Source organism: Thermobia domestica, chromosome 2 (assembly GCF_964235325.1).
Source record: "Thermobia domestica chromosome 2, izTheDome1.hap1.1, whole genome shotgun sequence".
In the NCBI taxonomy this organism is placed as follows: Eukaryota; Metazoa; Arthropoda; class Insecta; order Zygentoma; family Lepismatidae; genus Thermobia; species Thermobia domestica.
Genome location: NC_137455.1, coordinates 25549846 through 25574662, shown reverse-complemented (window position 1 = coordinate 25574662; position 24817 = coordinate 25549846). Strand labels below are relative to the sequence as shown.

At 36.8% G+C, this 24817-nt stretch overlaps 1 protein-coding gene across 1 annotated transcript in view; it reads left to right on the top strand.

Moving 5' to 3' along the window:
• Positions 1 to 5837: 5837 nt before the first annotated feature.
• The window catches only part of LOC145679661 (gamma-aminobutyric acid receptor subunit rho-1-like), a 29600-nt gene continuing 10620 nt past the window's right edge, over positions 5838 to 24817 (top strand). Inside the window, exon 1 of the mRNA XM_081750236.1 lies at positions 5838 to 5999. Within this exon, the coding sequence (XP_081606362.1) occupies positions 5883 to 5999 (117 nt within the window). The 5' untranslated portion in view covers positions 5838 to 5882. The remainder of the gene's footprint in view (positions 6000 to 24817) is intronic.

Here is a 24817-nt window from a genome sequence, read left to right as displayed (position 1 = left end):
TTTTTATCATCCCTTTTTTTACTGTCTTGTTTAGCATTACAGACTGTAGATTCTAGTTTCAGTGAGATGTATTCAAATGTTAAAACATTAATAAAAACAGTAGATAAATTAATAAAATTATGAGAGCTGTGGAAGTAAAGTTACAAATTTAAATATACAGGGTGTTTCGAAAAGAATCAGCTGATTTTAAAAGGCCATATTTATTGATAAAAACATATTGCAAAAATGAGATAAATTACAAAATACTCACAAAATCTTCAAGTTTGAGGTACGCTGTTACAAATGCTCTATATGTCCAGCAGCAGCAAAACGAATATCTAGATGATAGCTAAATTCGTTATAAACGTTACACAATGTATCTGCGTTTACAGTAATTATAGCGTCTGCTATTCTGTTCGATAGCAAATTGACGATACCAACGATGAATGATTTTGGGTACAGGCGGATCAATGCCAAAACACCGAAGAAAAGCACGCTGGACCGAAAGCACTAACTCAGTCTTTGCAAGCTGCAGCTCACAAAACACCTTCTGTTGAGCGGACGCCATCTTACTTTTGACTGACTGCATACTGAGAAGGCGGATTGACAGACATTTAACGGCGATTTTCTGAGACTAGGCCATACACATTAAAACAACACTCATTTCCTTGTCAGTGCGTCCCATGTTCCGTAATTATTACCGTCCAAAATCAGGCCAGGTCAGGTTTTGATACACGGCGTGCTTTTACAGCTCATTAAACACTGTGAAGCAATGAGAATAATAAAACTACACGAAAACAAGTGGCGATACTTCTATAAGCCGACCAATATAAAAGTGTCATTTTTGGAGCTCAGCTCTTTTCTTTTTTTCTATAATCGGTTTTAAGCATTCCGAATTAGGAAATTTCACTGCTGTACTTTATTTTACAAAAAGAGTTCACTTACGTGGGGGTTCACCAACCCCCGAACCTCAAAACATAATAAGTCGACGTACACTTATACATTTTCTCATTAGAACTATATTTGTTTACTAGAGAAATAAATGATAACGTTTAAAGATTTGATCTTACGCTTCATCAACCGGTATACTCTTTGTTTTCTTAATTGAACATTTAAGTTCTATCACTTTTGTGAGTATAGGCGGAGGTACTTAGAAATTTCTTATAGTATTTTCGGATGTACAATAACATTGGCTCAATACTAAAAAGCCATGGTGATTTATAGTGTTGAACCTCCATTGCAAATGTTAGAGCCCTCCCAACAAACATTTCTGAGGGTATGTCTCTCTCAAACTCTTCCAAATGTAGTAGCTAATATGTGTTGGAAGCACCTTGGTTTCCTTGTACTTATTAAAGTCGATTGTACATTGTTTATATGTTCTTTATTCTAGGGCGTGCCTAGGATGAATGGAGATCTTTGTTCAATTCGTAGTGGACATCAATTATTTATTTTATCATATCCCAAATTCAACTACAAGCAGTGACGGATCTAGCCTGGGGCAGGGGTCGTAAACCCTCCAGTGTTTGGAGTGACAAAAATAATTTCAGCTTTTATATATTTTTGAAAGCTTGTCCTAAACTCATCATATATCTACCATAGTCTGGATTCTGGCTATCCCGCGTTTTTATCTTCTTGATCCGCCACTGAGTGCATTTTTTCTGTATAAATGTATTGATGACAAAAGACGTAAATGTAAATCAATTGATCAATCTAATTCGAGATTTAGCAATTTAAATCCCGACACATGGCTTTACTCTCTCTTCTTCTTTTTAAGTTTTACGTCCCACACCTATGCCGATTAGGCTAAAGGAGACGGTGATGATGAGTAATGAATGATATGGTGGAATGAAGAAAGTGGGAGGAAACGGGAGAACCCGAGAAAACCCACGTACACGGTGTTTGTCTACCACAAAGTTCACTTGGCGGGGGCTGGGATCGAACCCGGGACCCCAAGCACCAGAGGTAAACGCTCTACCACTGAGCCACCGCGGCCCCATGGCTTTACTCGTACAGAGCGATGGTGAATCAGAGAAAAAGAGCGTCTTACAACATCGCTGGCTTGGATTACAATCGATGTTCGCAGTTTGAAGGGAAGTTCCATAATCTAGGGAAATTTCATAGGTAAATGTTAGAAAAAATGCTAGGAATTTCCCTCGATATTTATTATATTATAAATGTTAGGAATTTCTTCGATAAAACTTGAAAATCCAGGGAAATTCTTGAGCTGACTGACTGACCAATATAAATGCTTATTTTTTTCTTTTCAGAAATGAACTAATATAATAGTAGTGTGTGTGTGTGTGTGTGTGAGAGAGAGAGAGAGAGAGAGAGAGAGAGAAATGTTTGTTCAAAGTAGCATGATTTGCCCCTATTGTTGGTTACGTGTATTTCGGTGCATTTTTTGTTTAAAACAAGTCTAGCAAAAAGTAAAAATAGAAACAAATTAATAAAGCAAATGTGGTTGGCATTTCCTTTAATCTTATTACATAACTTCTGTCATAGGAATTGGACACTAAACAAACAAGGGAAAATTTCATAAGAAAAGAGAAAATTTTTCGTCAGTCGAGGGAAAGTTTCTTAAGGAAACCAACAAACACTGATTACAGCCCAGTAGTGAGTGTAAGTTTTCATGGAGTAAGAAAGTCACGCTTTTAGCAGGAAATAAGTAACACGAATCTGAAGTAACATTGTCGAATTCTTGGACTAGGCATTTATTCATAAATTTGATCAACAGCTTTACTTCACCAGCTTAGCACCATACGGTTTTCGATTGTTTGGATTTAATTTTAATTGAATTTCGCTTAACATTATTTAACTACATTAGATTTTCTGATTATAGGGATCTAATATTGCGATCAGAAATAATAAATTTATCAATTTCTGTTCCAATAAGCAGTTAATGGATTAATATTGTATCTGATGATAGGATGCCAAATCTTTATGCTATGAAAAAAAAATAAATTCTGTCTTACCGTTTTAACTCCACGAAAACAATATTAAAACCAAACGCGACAGATTTTCTCAACTTCTGGTTTCAGTATAGAGATTAAAGCGGAGACTGAACATGGCCTTAATGCATTAGTCATTTTCTATAAAAATCTCTCTCGCTATCCATTACGTGAACCCAAATAGCATAGTCGTTGACACTCTCGTCTTTGCTGCAAATGTTCTCGGGTTCGATTCCCGGTGGGGACACTCGGTTGAAGAAGTATAAAAGCTCTTTCAGAGCAGCCACTCTAGTAAGGATTTCCTCATTCACACCAGGCAAATGCCGTTATAGTACCTAACATACAGATCCCAGGCCGCTTCCTTCCTTCCTCTTCCTCGGATAGTGTAATCGCCGAGGGACGTCATCCCCCATGCGTGACGAGCTCATATGGCAATAGATGCCAAATGCCCAGAAAATTATTTCCTAAATTGTAAATCCGGTATCCATTACCGCATTTGCCAAATATGGGGATCAATATTAAAATAGATAATTATAGTGATTAAAACCACTTCTGGTTTCAGTAGAGTTTAATAAGAATTGAGTTGGAATCCTATTCTTGAAACACTGAATCCATTTTAGAAAACCAATTTCTGTCGCTTGCCGTTCTGACAATGCTTTCATTAGGTAGCTTTTCTTATTTGCTGCTCTTGCCTCTGGGGTCAGCGGTCCCGGGTACGATTACCGGTGGGGATACCCGGTCTTTTCCACACCATCCATCCTCAGTGAGGTTTCATCTGGGTTTTCACTGGTCTAATGCTGGAATGCTACTTAATGTAAAGGTACCAGGGCAATTCCTTCCTTCTTCCTTACCCAGGTAATGTGGTTACCGAGGGACGTCATTCCTCATAAGTGTTATGCAGGTAATCGAACCAAATTATTGCAAAAAGTGTGTTTGTATATTGCACTACCGTGAAACCAGCTGTAAATTTACTAGTTAGCCTATGAATGAGGAACATATAGCAGGAAGTTTTGCAAGATGTGAGTACAATATGTCATTCCATGCAAAGATTTTTTTTTAAATAAAAAGGAATGTTAGGTCCCACCAGGACATGAACTCGGATCACTGGATTTAACGTCAAGAGTTATATATATAACAGAGAGAGAGAGATTGCTAGTTAAGAAAAGTAGAAATTAGTTTATGAAGCTAAGACAATCAAATAATTTGCAAAATATTTTCCTTGTTTATGCTACACATGAATTTTCTGCAAATTGTATCGGAGATACGAGGAATAAACATCGACATGATACAGTCTATTTGTTTACCCACGAAGGAGCTCAAAAGATAGGAACAACTGCCTTCCACAATGTGATTAAAATAATAATTGATAGAATTTGGAAACATCTTATAATAAAACGTAAAATAACCTTAAAAATAAATTCTCACAACAATGTTTTGTAAATTTTCATTTACAATGAGTTTTTTGTTTGGCAATGAGATCACGTATAGTGAAAAAAATGGGACTTACACTAAAAGTACTGGGCACTCTCCCTTAGGTTGAGAACTAAATGAAGAAATGGGACTAAAATTAAAAACACTTGGTACTGTTCCTCAGGTTGAGGACTAATCAAAATGAACAAATGGAACCAAAGCTATCAGCTTTGCTTTCAAAGTGGTTGACAGCTAAATAAAGTGTAGAAATGGAACTAAGGCTGTATGAATTTTCCACTCTTTCTAAGTTGAAGCTAAACTAAATGAACAAACGGGACTAACACTAAACGCATTGCATTCTCTTCCTAGGATTAAGGCTAAACTAAATGAGGTAATTGGACCAATACTAAGGACATGAGATAGGCCTATTCTTCCTAAGGGACTAAGACTCAAAGCTTTGTATGCTTCATAAAGTTTGGAGTTTTCAGCAGTGGCATATTTAGAATTTGGTTTCGAGAGGGGCTATGCACAACATCTGAACAAGCATTTATATTTTCCCTTATAAACGGTAACAAGGATTATTGTTGTACGTAGTACTTCGAGGGGACGGCTTGAACCCGATAGCCACCCTCCTAAATACGCCACTGGTTTTCAGTTTAATTTTTATATATTAGAGTAGCACCCTTCTACTTAACTAATTTCCGCACTCAGTGCATTTTACAGCATGATGCTTTTTCGTTTTATTTTACGTCTATTTCCCGTGATATCTATCAACAGATGGTTACATGGACGGACATACATAGTCTTTCTATAAAATTGTGCTACTTATAGAACACCCAATCTACTAATGCTGAACCAAATTACAAAAGCCGCGCTATTGATAATATTCCGGTAATTCATATTGTCATTAAAAAACGTACTGCATAACTTTATAGGAAACGAATTTCAGAACATGTTGTGCTAATGATCCAGTCGTGTAGTAAAAGAGCATTATATAAAAACTTGACTTCTTTAAGGATGACAGAAGCCGTACTTTTGGGTAAACGAATACAATTTTCTTTAACTGCTTCCTAGACATTCAGATAGAAACCTACATATTTTTTTATTTAGCTCAGTTAATGTGTTGGTTTATCCAGTTTGTCACGGATGATAAATAAATCTTTTCAGATATACTTAGCCTTCTCTTTTATTTTGATGTAAGAAAATAAATTATCAGCGCAATATAAGGACAATTATTGAGATCTGCATCCAACAAACATTAATATAAAATCCATTTCCTCGTAATTTTTCTGGGCGTGCAGAAGTTTTTATTGCTTTATTAATGTTTCAGCAGAGTATTCAACAAGATAAAAAGTACCGTTACCTATAATTTTATGTAATTAAATGACTTCCCTTATTAAAATATCTTCAAATCAACGTTTGGAAGTTAAGATGATAAACTAAAATATAACTTCTGAGTCGACATCTCTAAAGGTTTTATATTATTTCTTACAGGTGTTTGTGTTCCTCTGCTTGCTGGAGTTTATAATTGCATATATCGTCTCTATGAAGAGATCTGAATTAGCTAACAGAAGCAATGAAGAGAAAAATGTTGAACGAAAACGAAGACGCACAATAGAGAGCGTAAGTGCCACCCTGGCATCACTTGCAGAAAATTTAAAGGTAAGACTTACGTACATAGCTTTAAAATTCATTTGATTAGCACAAAAAAAACTTTAATGGAACGTAGCATATTGGCATCTTTATTTTAGCCGTTTGATTTATACTGAAAATTATATGAAAGGCAGTTCTATTCCGAAGAGAATGATGGGCGAAACATGACCCTAGGGTAATTAGGGATGTCTCAGGAAATTTGTTACCTGAGATCATGGTGTTTTACGGTAATTTGAGGCATGGTGGGAATTCCTGATAAAATTCTCCCGCCCTTGGTATTCAAGATAGAAACTTGAAATTTGGCACACACATTCAGTATACCAAGTACTATTTATGAGATTTTTTTTAGATGGCTACGTTCACACAGGGTCGCTCCAGAGAGGCCCAAAGTGCGAGAAAAAATTTTTCCCTCCGAAATTTTCCTTTGACATCATTTTTCCCGCTCCTGGTATATGGTATGAGCATGCAAGTGGCATCATTTGAAAGCCAGCTACATCCTGAAGACAATGAGGTATAAACCATAATCCTAGGATAAATAGTGACGATGCAGTACTGCTTGACTGAAAGTCTAAAAAATAGCCCAAAAACCCCGGATCTCTTAAGGGATACATACAAGTATATATGTATGTATGTATATGTGTGGGTGTGTGTATGTATGCAGGGTGTTTCAAAACAACGCCGACAAAGTTTGGGAGATGATTCTTAACACCAAGATAAGACAAAAAGTATAGACCAACCTGAGTGCAGAAATGCTTCCTTTCGGAGCTATAGGCTACCGAACACATGAAAAAAAAATCTTTAAAGGTCAATAGCTCTCATACTATCAGGCACGTAGCCAGGATTTCGAAATAGGGGGGGTCCGTGACGTAATACTGTGGTTATCACACCAGGGGCTCGATCATTCAAAACTATTTTAGTGGCAACATATATTCGTTCGTTTAGCCAGGATTTCGTAATCAGGGGGGTGACATGAAATACCATGGTTGCACTCCAGGGGATCGATTAATCTAAACTATTTTACTGGCAACATACCCATATTGGTCTTTTAGGACAATAAAATGGGGACGTGTTAGTAAGTATTTTAAGAAGAAAAGCTATGAAGAAATCTTGAGTAAAAGAAAATTTAACAAGTACTGAAAAAGATATAGACTTCCGAGGCTATTCTAACTTGGTTCTACTTGTCTTCTTTCTTCTTCTTTTTCTTGTCTTCGTTTATGCCATCAAGGATAGCAACGAGATACTCTTTCTGAAGTAAAGACATCCTATACAATGGATTAGATGTGCCGCGAAATTCAAAATAGCTCATATTATTGGTGATTCTGGGCAAGTTCTACCTGAGAGTCTATGTTATCCATGCAGATAGATGGAATTCGGAATGCTTCGTTACAATAATCCCAATTTTCGAACCCCACCCCCACCCGGTTTCCTCCACACAAAGCTCCTCATAAGAAAGAGTAACCAAACACTTACTGTAGCTTTATATGTTTGACGCTGATTCATCTCTTTCTCGTTTGTTTTTGTTTCTTCCTTCCTTAATATCTGGATCCGATGGGGGGGGGTCCGGACCCCCCAGACCCAACCCTTGGCTACGTGCCTGATACAATGGGACCTATCGTAGTCGGGTCAAGACTTTATTTAGAAACTAGTATGTGCCCTATCCAAATATCCAAGTTTCAGAATCCTGAGGTACTTCAGCAACAATTTTTATAGAGGGAGTTGGTGAGTACTTCAAATTATATTCACGTGCCCAAATTCCTTCTATAAAAGTTGTCGTGTAGGCTTCTGAAACATGGATTTTTGGATAGGGTACATATTGGTTCCTAAGTAAAGTATTGACTCGACTGTGGTAGGTACCATAGTATTGGAGCTATGATCATTTAAAGTTCATTTTTTCATGTTTTTGGCAGACTATAACTCCGAAAGGAAGCATTTGTGCACCTAGCTTGGTCTATACTTTTTCTCTTACCTTGGTGTCGGGAATCATCTCCCAAACGTTGTATATATATATCAGGGGCGGATCCAGGAGACAATCGTCTCCCCCAGAAGAGGAAACGTTCTTATTGTATTCATAAATAAAGCCCATCCCAGAGTTTGGAGCTCTTAAAAGTAGCTATAAGTAGCAGTGTTACAACCCACCGCCCCCTCAGATGTCCGTCCTGGACCAGCCCCTTATATATATAGTACTGTACCGCTTTCTTATGTATACAAACAAAACCTTGTACTCTTGTTTGTAAACATTATCACATGGATTTACTACACACCACGTGGGATTACTACGAGCAGTAGACGACGGACTAATGGCATCTCCGACAAATCACATGACACCAGGACAGCTGCAGCGCCACCGCTGCTCTGGACGCCTATAAATTCAGCAGCAACCAGCGGAGCAGTACCAGTTCTGTGATGTCCATCCTACTGTTTGCCTTAGAGCAACAAACAACTTTGGGGGTAGAGAACAATCCACACGCAAAGCCTCTAATTTGCTTGGGGACTCTTGGTTACGCTTTTCGTCCTGACTTAGCCTGCTTCGGGGGTTGTGGTGGGAATCCTACCACAGTTGCTTAGCTTGCTTAGGATCTCTGTGACTTCTAACCCCCTCAATGTTTGCTCCGGAGCACTGGAGTTTCCTTCGCCATTCTGTCTAGCCTGCTTCGGGGCTCTGTGGAGATCCTGTCCTCGGCCACACGGTCATGGAGTACTTAATTTTAACCTGATAAGCCAGAAGAAAGCACTTTTGTAGTATTTCCTGTAAATGCTGTTATATAGTGAGATTTTATAAATAAATCGGCAGTTTGAGTAGATTTCAAACCTTGCTTTTATTATCTAGCTCTAGCTAACAAGAAGTTTCTCTCTCTCTCTCTCTTCATATATATATACACATATATATACATGATCATTGCGGTGGTCACAGCTTAAGGCTTTTAGCGGTGTTCATTAGACTCAATAATATGTGAGGAGCAGTAGAACGTAACTGTGAAATGAATGGACAACCTGTCTGATTTCCAATAGGTCAAAGTTGCTGGCGCTCTGTTATTTTGTACCTGGGAAACAAAAGTAGAAAATGTGTCGGATTTTTCGCGAGGCGATGACTTTCAAATCTCATGCCAAGACCACATCGACGAAAACAAAAAGTGCTTTTGAAAACAAAATCTTCAATGACAGGACCCCAACGAGGATGAAAGTGGATTGTCACGCAGAACCGTTCTCAACTATAGCGCAAGTGACGAAAGTGTTCAAGCAGCACTTCCAACAGCCTATGTCGACAATCACAGCCCACTCGGTAGTTACATGACACGGACATACGAAGTCGGGTTTGCACGTGCAAACTCGATTAAAACGAACAATAAAGCAAGTAGTGCCGCAAATATGCAACATAGACCGGTGATGACTGAAAGCGTGTGATATAATTGGATCAACCATTATTCACAAGATCATTATTGTTTTGTTTCGGATTTGCAAATGAATTAAGGTATAGATAACTATGACATTAACTTTCCTCTAAGAAAGAGAAGAAAAAATTAATATAAGAACTCACACTAATAAATCGTATCGAAGAAGACAAGCTGGCTCGGTAATAGAGTATTCACTGCTGGCGAGCATGGCTCCCCATTCGATCGCAGCTTCTACCAAATGTGCTTGATAGCAGACAAATATTGTGTGCCAGGGTTTTCTCAGGATTGTTTCGTTTCCCCTACTTTCTTTGATCCATAATTATTATTCATTTCATCACCACCGTCTCCATTGACTTCGATACATAATTGTGAAACGTTAAGATAAAATAAAATGTTATACGTATTGGTACATGATAATTTTCTGTATAACAGAGATAGCAATTTTGGAAATCATTAAACCTTAAAGATTTTAATTTAAAGCAGAATTCTAATTTATTAACATTTTCATGTTTAAAAAATGAAAAATGAAATCTCTGAGTTTTACGTCCCACTTTTATGCAGCTAAGCGGTTACCTCCTGTTTCTCATAATACCTTAAAGCTATGCAACTTTGCCAAGTTTACCCTTCCTGTTTCGCAGAATTGCATGAAAAGTTTTGATAGGACCTCAATATTAGAAATATTTGGTGAAATGAACAAAACACCAACATAAATCCTCGCAATAGCGTCTTGTGGCTTGCAATAGAACCTTGTCGCACAATTGCTGTCGTGATTTACTGAAAAAAAAATGAATTACAAACACATTGACACATAAATAAATAAAAAAAATATTTTGCAATGAACAATAACAGCATGAACCTTATGTAATAAATTTAATAAGCAGGTGGGACACTTAACCCTTAAGAACTACGCATGTTTTCGTCACATTACCACTACGCGGAGTATGTCAGACTCCGAACAATATATTGCTGAAAAACTACAGACACGTTGTTAATTTTCGCATATACACTCAATATAACCAAGAAGGTAGAGGAAGCAACAATTTGGAGAGGCAGTAAAACGGGAAGTTATGGCGAACGCGGAGTCTGACAGACTCCGCGTAGTACTTACGGGTTAATATAATCTTTTTTTCATTGGATTGTAACTTCAACTATCCGAATGAATGCAATGAGATACTGCATTAAAGTATGGAGAAAGGCCAACTTCGCCAAACCTAAACCTACTCTTAAGAACTCGAGTATGATTGTCTAAACGCCTCCACAATCTTCTCCGAGAATTTAAATTGCCTGCTTCCACCAGCCAAATTCTCGTACAGTGCTTGCTTCAAAAATAGAATGAATCTGTATATATAGGGATGATTTATGTCTATTTCCTATTAAACTTGAAATGCTAAACCTCAGTATGGTTCGTGATTTTATCGCTGTTATCAAATTGGTTTATTATTGACATAAAACATTAATAATAATATAATTAGTACAACGTAAGGAGTCAAATAACAATCCAACATAAAAAGCGAACTTTCAAATATTACTGTATTACCGGGTGGAAAGTTGCATTCAGGTCAACATAGGTGTCCGCCAAAATCTAGGAAAACTTGTGCCCCTGGGATGTCGGATGCATCGTCTTGTATATATGGAAATACATCAGAAATGTCTTCAAGAGCAGCGAGTAGAAGTGCATATGCTCTCCTAATCTCTTTCTTCATATCATTATCAGCCTTGTGAAAGGAGCCAATCCATATCTTGTACTTTTCTCCATATGTATTGGGAAAATGAAAACAAACAAACGCGTAATGTCTCTTGCTGGAATTTTCTCTTGTAGCATTTATTGCCGCTTGTTCAAAGTCAGTCATAAATTGTTGCACACGAAACTGGAAGCAACAATCTTGAAAATATGTCCCCAAAATATTTTCCGTGCAATGTATATAACTATGAAAATAGATGTGGACAAATTTTCAATGTTCTATTGTCGCTATCGTTTTGTTCCTTTCACTTCACGATGTACTGATATACCAGCCATCTTGACTTTCACAATAATTTATGAAATAATTTTTTGTTACAATTTGTAAATGTGATTACAATATTACGATAGAATCAATTTCTCAACATCTAATACATATATCAGAGTACTTCTGGTTCAGTACAGGCATTCCACAAACGTATATAAAAAGTAAAATTTCTATTTCTTCGAAACAGGAACACACGCATTGGATTATTTTTCTGTTCTTCGAAACATGTTAACGCTGAGTGTGAAAAACCAGTTTGAATCGTTTCTCCGAAACAGGAACATACGGGCTAGGCTAAAGGAAACGGTGGTGAGAAATGAATGAAATGGTGGAAGTAAGAATGTCCATTAGAAGGAGACAGAAGAACCTCGAAGAAACCCACGCACACAGTGTTTGTCCATCACAAAGTTCACTTTATGCGATCTGGGATCATAATATGTAATGTTTAGTGTAAGTCTCGTTGTTAGGAGTTGGTGTGTTACTTAGAAGTTTAACAGGTTAAGTGCCACGTGAGACCATGTTGGTCTCACATCAAATATTGTGGCGATATAAGTGGGACTTAACCTGTTAAGTTCCAGTGATGGAAATACGTACGTGGCTCAATCCTGTCACCATTAGTAGAAGAAAATTATTATAGCAAAATCTGCTGCTTAACAGCGTATTTTTTTTTTTACAGGTATAACAGGTGTAGTAATGAGGGGGAACGCGGGAGGACGCCGTTAACACACTTCCAATAAATACCTATGGCGTCCTTCTACTTCGTAAACAAAATACAATGGCAAAGATAGGCACGCGGACGGCGTGACGTCATCCGTCTCCGAACATTTTCAGGTCCACTTTTATCCCTGAGTATAACATAAAAATCATTTTATAATCCGTTACCAGTGAATGAAACCCATAAGTTGTTATTGGCAACAAATTGAAAAATAGCACTATAAATAATTTACTTCTTGTTGAAATAACAATTACTAAATATTACTCCAACACTCAGCAAAACTGAGTAAGAGAATGTATTATTTTTTATTAGTTTAATATTAATGACAAATAAAAGCGAAATTTAAAAGAAATCGTACACACGATGTTTGAGTTTATTGTGAGATAGTTTTTATTGCTAATGATATTTTTTATTTTCATTCATTATTAGTAGAGCAACCCAAAAGCATAAAAAGCATAAAATGCATAATAGCAATTTAGACATATGGTTGGTACCTTGAACATGGTTGTGGTTGTTTAAGGGTCCGAAGAAACTAATTTTAAAAGCATAATAAAGCATAATTTTAAAAAATACAGCATAATTTAAAATATATATAGCACAATTCTTGGAAAATTCTGTTTAACTACAAGTTTAATATACTGTGTTAATATTTTTTGAAACCAGTAATTACAAAGCAAAATCATTGAGAACATAACAGTGCAACAATAAAAAGCTAATTTTTATTTCTGTAAACTTTTCGGTGTAGTCCTTTGATGTGGAGAAAAGAAAAAGGAACAGAATAAAACTTTCCGCCAATAATGAATAGTACACAAGAACTCTACACTGTATTGTTATGTGTACCTCTTGAACTTGAGCACTTTCTGTATTCTTTGTTGGCATATTTTACTTTCCTTTTCTTTTTATTTACACCTCTAAGACTCACACAAGTGACAAAAAACCGACTCGAGTAAAGCATATCTCTTTACTATGCACTAAGTAGAAATTTCATTAAATATGAAAGAAATTGGTTGCATAAAATATTCATAAATAGATCAAGATATTTAGAACATTTAATGTATAGTAAATATTATACATTATACATGGTTAATACGTATAAAGCAATGATTGAAATTAACAATAAAGCATAATTTGGAAAAAAATAAAGCATAATTACACAAAAAAACATAATGTTGGTTGCTCTAATTATTAGTATTGAAGATTTTTGATGTTCTCACTCTGCTTAATGACGTATCAACTATTCATTTACTTTTGCAATATCCTTCCTCAATAAAAACTAACTAACTAACTAACTCTATGGCCTATGGAACCCGGAGGTTCAGTGCCGCGTTCACAAAAGTCCTCCACTGACTTCTATCCTTAGCTAATTGGATCCAGTTTCTACTTTGTATTCCTATCTCTGCGAGATCCATCTTAATATTATCCTCACATCTACGCCTAGGTCTTCCTAATGGTCGTTTTCCTATGGGTCTACCGGTCAAGACTTTGAAAGCGTTTCTACTTTCTTCCATTCTAGCTACATGACCTGCCCACCTAAGCCTCCTAGACTTGACGACTCTAACAATGTTGGGTAAACCGTATAAATTATGTATCCTTCCTCAATACATTAATATTTTCATTATTTCGTTGTTGTCTTTTTATATTGTTGTCATTTTCTTAATCATACTAATGGAAAACATGGCGTTCAATTGCAGTATCTTACTATTAACTTTTGTGTTATTACCAAATAGTCTTTAGACGATAGCGTCTTCAGAACAAACAATTCATGCCCATAAAATTTTGGATACTGTTCATACACATGTTTAAGGTCTAATGTCATTGTGCTTGTCTCAAATACTTTGTCCCTTAGAGTTCATTAATCTCTTTGGTTTTGTTGGAACTTAGTTCTTCAGCTGTTAGAAATGGCATATATTTTTCTTTCCTTTTATTTAGATTTTTAGTTATATAGCTCAGAGCTGCTGATACTATTTAGAAATCATGCAGTTTTCTAATTCTCATCTATCTTCTAAATACAGCTTTATTGATGTTCTTCTTCTTCCTGCTTTTTCTTATCTTTCAGTGGAATTTACTGGGTCATTCCGAAAGTGATACATAAGCACAAAAGTTGTGGCATAAGTTTTGAAGTAGCTCTCATATTTGATATTTAATAGTTATATATATATATATATATATATATATATATATATATATATATATATATATATAATCCATATTTTGTTCATCCATGTTGTATATGTTTATTGTTTCCTTTTGATACTTTCTCTAGTAGCATCTTTTTCTACTTCTCTTCTGCTACTTTTTCTTCCACCTGTTACGAAGTAAAACTTGTTTTCCCTATAATGTGTTTACGTCATGACATTTTTTTTGCTATGTTTTGATTTCTCATAGCATGTGTTAGTTCTCATATCTACCAGCTATCTCCTCTCTGTATTATATTGCTTCTTTTTCTGTTCACTCGACGCTTCGTTCATTTATTGCACTGTGTTTGGTTTTTATTCTCACTTAGTACAGTTTACTTGTACCTATATTATAAATTTTCCTCTTACTCATGTGTTTCATGTATCACGTGTGAAGGTATTTAAGAAAATAAAATAGCCAACCCATGGTTTTCTGGCACGGCGTAATTGTATAGACTACACTTCAACATTTAATACAATTTAAGTTAAGTGTTCTCTTGTCAAGTAATGTGTGAGTTCATGTTGAATAACAATCAGGAAATCTGTTAATCAAATTTTCTAGAATTACCTTGAAAACCAAATACGTGAAAAATAATTCGAATAGTTTCAACCTTATTGGAAAATTCAAATTAGGATAATGATAACTATCCCAAAAATTCTTCCGATTTATATAATTTTATAACCAATAATATCTCCAAATTCAGTTCATAAAAGTAACTACAAATAATTACACTCAGTGTAAAAAATGCGTGAATATCTATATTCAATGATAATACAAAAGCCTGCTTACCAGATAACAGATAACTTCCAATATACCACATAACTCGTTACGATTCGCTTCCAAATATTTTTGACAATTACCATTAAAACCTCAGTAAAACTATACCTCATTAAACTCGTTAACGTATGTAGTTAAATCACAATAAACTGTAACTTATCATCAGCACTGAATACTGATTGTTTCATTACAAACATTCTGGAGTTGATTTCGCTGGTTCTTTGATCAGTCCAAAAGTGGATCTAGCCATTTTCTCTCCGGTCGGTCCGGTCTAGTTACAATTGTCGCCGCACTTGGCGCTACTAATCGTTACAGTATTTTAAGAAAAATGACTTTTTTTCTATTACAATTATCCTTAGTTCATTACATTCATTAGTTTCTATGAATACATCTTTTTGTGTTTTGTTTCTTGCAACAGTCCATGATTTGCTAGTTATTTTCTTTAGTTTGTAACTAGTTCCACTTAATGGTCTTCACTACAGCGAAATTAAACTACCGCTAATTTTAGAGTTTTTCTGTAATATCTTCAAAACAAATAAAAAATATTCAAAAAGCAGAAACGTAGTGAACTAGTCAATACGATTTTGCATGTGATACCGTTATCACAATTCACCTATCTGCTTTTGGTATGCCGCTATTTACAGAACCCGCAAAAAATGCTTAATCTATCTCCGGTTTCAAATCGAAAGCAGATAGGTGAGTTGTGATAACGGTATCACATGGAAAATCGTATGTCTAGTTCACTACGTTTCTGCTTTTCGAATATTTTTATTTGTTTTGAAGATATTACAGAAAAACTCGAAAATTAGCGGTAGTTTAATTTCGACCCTTAAAATTAATAATTTTCATTTTGAAGCTGAATGCTGTTTCACGCTGCTATATTTATTAAATATTTCTAGAACTTATATTAGCTTGTGGCCCCTAAAATCTATTCCAAATGCCGGTGTTTGTACTTTAAAAAAACAAAAATTAATTATCTCCATGTTCTTAGAAATGATTACTACAATTTCTATGTCGTTAAAGGTAATTTTCACTTGAATTTATTTTAATGAAACCACCTTCATAGTCATTGGTTGACTGATTTGTTTCAATTGGCTTTGGATCTTTTCTATTCTATTTTTCTCCTCGCTAACATTAAATATGGCGGCAACTCCATGATCCTGTACAATGAAATATCCTATATTCCCTTGTGTCACACTTACAGGAGTCCGAAGTTTTGTCAGACATTTAATGGACATTTAAGGTGGTCCCTTGCCATGTTAAGCAGGTGAGTTACACTTTTTGTGAGGTGTTCCTTTTTTTTCTTTTTTTTTTTATAACATTCCCTGTGTATTTACTCGGACACGTTTTGAGTACATCACTTAATACAGTGAAAGAAGTAGTCGGATAGTGCACAAACCACTGCTACACAGAATGTCAAAATAGAGTCCTCATTAAGAAATACCGTACACTAATGCATCACAACTCAGACACAAAAATGCACATCATAACAAAGAATAGTCTTACGTAATTACCACACCAACACGATTTTGTAAGATCTTTCAGATTTAGAAAAAATGTTAAGAAAATCAATATAATGGGACAATAGAGTGTATACTAACACGAACGGCAAAGAGTTGATATATGTATATTAATAACTTAATACGACTGACTTATGGGAGCGATGAAGGTTTGTCAGTTGATAACATTGAACCGTTTAATCAGAGCCAAATTAAAAATTCTACCTGGAATTCTGGTCGGAGAAATTGCGTCAGATTTCAGGAAAAATTAGAATTTGTAGAACTCTTCATGACTAAGTGATATAAAATTGATTATTACTAAGGTTCTATGAAAGAGTTTAGTAATATGGCTTGATAGCTTGTGATATTGAGAAATATATAAGGAGTTATATGTCATCGTAATTGGTATGTCATCGTAATTGGTGAGTCTGTTCTATGTTAATTTTTTATACTGTTAATTAAATAGCTAAATAATGTTACATTTGTTTGCGATTCAACATAAATAGGGGAGAGTGGGGTAGCCCCAGTCAGTAGGTAACCCCAGTCAGTTCGATATAGCGTGAAAAACTTCTCGTAAATAGAAGCAGATGATGGCGCCTTACTGTCAGTTGTCAGATAAAGTTTTTTTGAGAGCGACACCATTATAGGAGTGATAGGTATTAAATGAAGACGTGTTGTATTTCTCGCCGCGTTTGATATAATATTAGGCAAAATATACGACACCGTAAGTACTATTCCATTTGATATTTTTATTAAGAGACTTTTTAGGTAGACACTATGCTTATATAGTTCTAAAGCAATCTATAAACTAATGCATTCATTTGTTTGTATGTTGGTGTTGACCGTGTTTTACTCATAACATGCGTTTTGTGTAGCCCCAATCAAACGGATGGGGTAATAGCAGTTAGTGACCGGTGCTCCCCGATATTAAAATAAACAATAATAAATAAGTCTTGACAGTCAACCCCCCAAACCATGCTCTTCAAGTGTAGGGATGCGTTCGAGTCGAGTCGAGTCGAGATTTAAGCCTGTCTCGACTCGTCTCGAGAAAATGTTGTCTCGACTCGTGTCTCGACTCGAAAATATGTTTCTGTCTCGACTCGTGTCTCGACTCGACAGACTCTGTCTCGACTTGACTCGAATTCGAGTTGAGACGTCTCGAAATTCGAGTCGAGACAAAATATACGAGTTAAAATATACGCACACATCAGCCAGAATATTATGACTACCTACCTTATTGTCAGTGTGTCCAACTTTGGCACGGATAACAATGGCGACGCGTCTTGGCATGGACGCAATGACCCTTGAAAGGTCACTGGAGAGAGTTGATTGGTACACATAGGCAAGGGCGCCGATTTTTCTGTAAATGTGGGGGAGGCATTCAGATGCAGAAGGCATATATATGAGGATTTTAAGACAAATTGTATTCAAATTATGCCAAATATTGTATATTCATAAATACAATGCGGGGGCTCACATGAGCTTTGGGAGTGTCTGGGCCCCCTCGGCCCCCCAGGATCGGCGCCCTTGCACACAGGTCATCTAAAAATTCCGGGGAGAGGGGCGATGCGCTCTGAAGTCATGTTCAATCACATCCCATTTGTGTTCGATTAGGTTGAGATCAGGCGAGTTGGGCGGCCAGCACATCACTTGGAACTTGCCCCTGTGTTCCTCGAACCACTCCATCACAATCCTGGCCTTGTGATATGGTGCATTATCTTTTCGAAAAATGCCACTACCGTTGGGAAACATGGTCGTCGTCTGCAAGCAGTGTGTGATACTCCTTGGCCGTCATGGTGCCTTGCTCGACCTTCACTAGACACATGGATGCTCACGTAAATGTTTTCCGGAGCATAATTAAGCCACCGCCAGCTTGTCTTCGTCCCGCAGTACAGGTGTCAAAGAACTGTTCTCTTGAAACACGACGGATTCGCACCCTCCCATCGTCATGATGAAGAATATATCGGGATTCATCAGACAATGCAACGCTCTGCCACTGTGCCAAGGTTTAATGACGGTGGTCATGTGTTCATTTCAGTCGTAGTTGCCGATGTCGTGGTGTTAACATTCGCACATAGATGGGACATGGGCTTCGGAGGCCCATCGTTAGGGGTGTTCGGTGCACTGTGTGTTCAAACGCACTTGTACTTTGCCCAGTAATAAAGTATGATGTTAGTTCTGCCACAGTTCGCTGCCTGTCTTGTTTTACCAGTCTGCCCAGCCTATGACGTCCGACATCTGTAATGAGGTGGGGGCGCCCAACCCCTCGACGTTTGGACGTCGTTTTCTCTTGGTTTCGCGACTTGTTGAAGACACTCACCACAGCACTCCTCGAACATCCGACAAGTCCTCCAGTTTCCGAAATTCTCCTGCCGAGTCTGCGGGCCATTATAACCTGCCCTCGGTCAAACTCAGATCGCGCGCCTTCCCCATTCTACACACGGCCAGCACTCTCACTGATACTGCATGCACCGTACGCGTGACTGACTAGCAGGCATTCGTCGGCAGGTGACACAGATATCGCCTGGACGGAAATTATATCGATAGTAGGTTGGTAGTCATAATGTTCTGACTGATCAGTACATACTAAATAAATTTAAAATGTAGGAAATTTTCAACATTCTGATTAACTTGCAGGAAATTTCACAATGAAAAGAAGCAACTGACTTGGACAAGACAACGGTTAGTTGATGGGGCAATCTTTTTTTCTGGTCTTTGAGGTGTGAGCTTTGACCATGCCTTGTGAAATTTTGATGTTTGGTGCTCATCAGTCGCGCTTCCATTTTTTTCCTAATTGTTCCAGTTCATGATAATTAACAATACATTGCGCAGTTCGAATACATGTTCACGTTTTCATTCAATCCAACTCAAACCGCTTCAGATACTATAGAGTTGTATTTGTTTACGAAGAATTAATTGCGTATTAGAAATGCACCCAAACAAAACATTCTGCGTGCTCATCTGCTCAGTATTCAAGGTTTTAATTACAACCTAAATTGTTAAAATGCGAACGTAAGTTGCATTAGATATCTAAGCAGTTCCTAGTCTATGGATAATTCAAGCAATGCTAATTAAAGTATTTCTAGCAAGCACTTCTGCTGTTCATAAACCTTACGCATTGGAGTAGGAAAAAAAAAGAAAAGAAAAGAAAAGAAAAGAAAAGAAAAGAAAAGAAAAGAAAAGAAAGAAAGAAGTAAAATTGGTAATTTTGCAACCGTGACTCACTCGGGCTCATGCTCTCTGTCCTCAATGGAGCTCGCGTTCGCTAATCTCAATGAGGAACACACTAGTCAAGTTTCTCACTAATTCGAGCTTGAGCTTGATATTTACTGTGAAATTCTCTTTAGCTCGATTTCGTAATGCCACACGTCCTTTCTTGTTTTCACATTTGTCTCACCATTTTCGATTTATACGAGTGGCCGTGGACTTTTCAATTAAGTTTTTGTTTTCATTTTGACCCGCCGCCATTTTGCACAGGGTTGTCGTAGAGAGTCGAGACTTGCTCAATTTTCCTTCATTTTACAACAGATTTCAAACGATGTGCTACTTAACCCCCCTTGCTATTTGAAACTTTTTAGTTGGATCCCGTCTGGGGCCCTGCGGGGAACCCTGGGGCAAACTTTTTACCCCAAAAAAGTGTGGCCTTGAAAATGATGGGATACATGTTCACCGAGTTTTCCATTTACCCAATCGTTTCCGAACAAATGACTCGGTTCAAACTATTCTAGCAGGTAATTTCCTAGCTATGGCTTTTTAAATATTTAGAAATTGGCCATGTTTTTGGCCAATATCACGGGAACGGTAAGCCATAGAAATATGATATTGGTGGTAATCAATCCCTAATAGAATGTTAAACATTTTTGTTCTGATATTAATTGGTGGCCAGTTGGACAGTGACTACCGGTTACTATTTGGTACCAAAATGTTCACCATCCTTTTAGATATTGATCAACACCAATATGATCTCTCTATGACTTACGGTTCCCGAGATATGGCTGCTTAAATTTCTGTAAATCGGTCATTTTTTGGCCACTATCTTGCGAACGGTTAGATTGACGCGAAAAATTTAATCATTTTGTCTGATAGTTTTTGATGCTCTATCTAATGCAGTGTACAAAATAGAGAATTCAGTAACGAACTTTTTAAGTTCGTTGAATATGTTGTAACTCACGATATCCCGCCCGGTGACACGTATAACTTCGGGATTCGTCTAGTTATAACGTATCCAATGCGAACACAATTGTCTCGTTCGGATCTCAGTGGAGCCACTCCCTTGTCAGTAAGCAACTGTCTTCTTCAAATAACAAGTTGTTATATCTCGAATTATTTTCTTGGAAGATATTTCTGGTAAATACGATAATTTATTGTAATACACTGTAATTCTAGTCTAAGATACACGATATCGAAAATATGGCATTATAGACTAACTTAATAATATGCAAATATTACACTGGAAAATAAAATCTTTGGAAAATCGCAAAGAGGAACCTGACATTCATGTTCACAGTCATTCCTCATTATTTGATTTTAATTATTACTTCATTATCAACGAACTTAAAAAGTTCGATACTGAATTCTCTATGTCTGTGTGTCTGTCTGTCTGTCTGTCCGTCTGTCTGTTATTTGCGATTTTTCAATTTTGAACCGTGTATTTGATAGAGCTTCAAAAACTATCAGAAAAAGTTATTAAATTTTTCGCGTCACTCTTACCGTTCCCAAGATATTGGCCAAAAAATAGCCGACTTCCAGAGATTTAAGGAGCCATATCTCGGGAACCATAAGTCACAGAGAGATCACATTGATGTTGTTCATTACCTAAGAGGATGGTAAACATTTTGGTACCAAATAGTAACCGATTAACACTGGCCAATTGGCCACTAGTTTGACTAATGGCCAGTTGTATAGTGGTCACCAATTAATATCGGTACTAAAATGCATATCATCCTCTTAGGTATTGACTAACACCAATATCATCTCTCTATGACTTACCGTTCCCGTGATATTGGCCAAAAATGGCCAATTTCTACCTATTTAAGGAGCCATAGCTCAGGGACCATAAGTTGTAGAGAGATGACATTGATATTGATCAATACCTAAGAAGATGGTGAACTTTTTGGTACCAAATAGTAACCGGTGGCCACTGGCCAACTGGCCACTGGTTTGGCCAATGGCCAGTGGCCACGAATTAATATCGGTACCAAATTGTTTACCTTTCTCTTAGGAATTGATTAACACCAATATCCTCTCTCTCTTACCGTTCCCGTGATGTTGGCCAAAAATGGCCAATTTCTAGATATTTAACGAGCCAATAGCCGTAAGTTGTAGAGAGATCATATTGGTGTTGATCAATACCTAAGAGGGTGGTGAACATTTTAATACCAAATAATAACCAGTGTCCACTGATTAACTGTCTACTGGCCAACTGGCCACCGTTCCCCAAATACTGGCCAAAAAGTTCAAATTTCTAGATATTTAAGCAGCCATATCTCGAGAACTGTAAGTCATAGAGAAATAATATTTTACTAATTTTTGCGAGGCAGGAACAATGACAGTTTTCCTTCCCGCACTATATCTCCATTATTTTTAAGTTCGTTCTGGCAATGCTCATGGAGCATTCTCAACTGGTTTAATTCTGTGAAACTGTTAGAATCAATTATAAGCTGTGTAGAAACGCTTTCAAAATGCATTAAAATTATAAATGACAAGTAAAAGGTGCCTTGCTGAGCGTACGTTGTAGAGGCCCCCTCAAGTATGCTCCCCCGACCCCAGGGTATGCGCGCCCTTTATCGCTGTCACTGGCTAATATGAATATGAAACAGATGTCAGGCAAGGACAACTAGCGGTGTTTCCCATACGATCAGACGATGACTTATTTATGGCACGTGCCATAGTAGAAGGCGGCATAGTTGAAGAAACTATACCCTCTCAGTAACTTAAATTGCACGAAAATTTCCAAAGCAGGTTCATTGACCTGACTACCGCATGTTGCCCACTTTGTCCAAGAGCGGGATGGTTTGTTTCTAACTTTTCTACCGAAAAGCATTTGTCTGGAATGGTGTTTCGGAGACAATAAAATAAAGAAAATATACTAGGCAGAGAGAGAGCAGGGAGGAGGGAGTGTACCAATTATTCTTTCCTCTAAACCAGCGTTTCCCAACCTTTTTCAACTTGCAGCACACTACGGATGTTACATGAATTCTCGCGGCACACATATAGATATTATTATTTGTAAATATAAAACACACTGGTATTTTTTTCTTTGATTACTTATCTCCTTCGCACAGAGAAGAAAGCTCGATCACTGGGTTTTCCTCGTGGTAAATTACTATGCTTATTTTTCATTCTAATTTAAAAGGAGAAAACAACTGCAATGAAATGTTGGACTCAGGTTATTAAAAATACGCTTACTCTTTCGAAAACTGTATCCAACCTTTTACTAAGAATGAAGATCATTAAATAACGAACGAACAAATAAATCTATTTTACTTTTAAAACACAAATGTAAATAATTTATCGAAAGGATTGAATAATATTTTAAATTTTCAAGTTACGAAATAGTCTGTAACGATAAAGAAGCAATAATGGTCATAACAATAACAAATACTTTTTTCAACATTAGAAATGTACAGAAAAGTAACACGGCATGAAACTTAAAATTGTATATTCATAGTAGAGGTTGATAGTAATGTGCAATACAAATATGCATTTTCCCCTACGTCTTGCAATTTGATTGCTATAGAATTAATAATTTTGTTTTGATATCCTCGCGGTACACCAGTGGCCCATTCACGACACACCAGTGTCGCGGTATTTTTACTGCTAGCTTCTCATTTTAGATAGGTATATTTACAACAAAGGGGGGTAGCGTGCACCTTTGCACCCCCATAAATCCGACCCTGTCAGTGAAGCCATATCTGGCATCTTGGTGCTAGATCTAGCATAATTTACATGCATTTAGCATCTAGCATCTTGACTTTAGCATCTTGGCCAAATCTAGCATAATTTCATTCTTCCCTCTGGAGAAGAGAAAAAGAACGAAAATATAGATGGTTCAAGGACCGTCGGGAATTATTCTTTTTAGTTGAAGCGATGGTTGGAGCAATGAAAACCAGTCAGTATTTCCACAGTTGTAATTTATTGTTGAATTCAGAGAAATGTTCAAAAATAGCAAAATGTGACCCTGCAAAACATATTTACTTACCTATAGTTTTATTACTGTCAATTGAAACCTGAATGTGTGGTTATCTGGAATGTTTCTGTCCCTTTCAGTTTACAGCTTGAGAGGGGAGGGATATGAACGACAGGGGACAGCTAGTAATACACTAAAAGAATGCATCAGGGCTGTGCCCGAAGCGGCATGTTGTGCATATATTTCTTAAAATGTTATCCATTCATAAAATATAAATTCGACCTTCCTTCTCTATAATGTGCCATTTACCAATTTATTTCATTATCATTCCTGACAGCGTCATATTAGCTTTGTACTCGAATACAGTTAAAACACTTCGTTAAAATAATGAAGATAAGTAGGGGGCGAGTCTTTAAAATTAATTAGGAAAGATAATTTGAAAATCTGGCATAATTTACAAAAATCTAGCATAATTCAGACCCGTGTTTGGCATCATCGCGAGTCTCGAGTGTGGCAACCCTGGACCCTGTCCAGAAGTTATGTAGTCCTATGGCGTTCATGGAAATAAAAACACAATAGTTATAACTATGCTAAATTACTATAGACTGCCAATTGCTCATTCAGAGAATTTATGATGTTCACTTTATTGCAATGTTCTTATACAGACTAGATATAGGCTACGGATAATAGTTTTATACAAACTAGATAATCAATTATTATTATTATTATTATTATTATTATTATATTTGAAGTACAATCAAATATCACGACATTAATTACTAGTTTTAATTAACTGAATTGAGCTGAAAATTAAATCTTGATCTCGGAAGATTAACTATTAAATTTATGCGTTCTGTACCTTTCTAAAGTAATAAATGCTGAAATTGGTTTCAAGGCTGTTCCTGAGTGAATAATTTCTTCATAATAATATTAAAAGTCTTAGAAAAATTTTCGAGACATTCGAGTCGAGTCGAGATTTTTATGAGCTGTCTCGACTCGACTCGTGTCTCGACTCGAAAATTCGAGTCGAGAAACACGTTTGTCTCGACTCGTCTCGAATTTTACAAAGTGTGTCTCGACTCGAATCTCGACTCGAATTCGAGTCGAGTCGAGTCGAGATTCGAGACATGTCTCGAC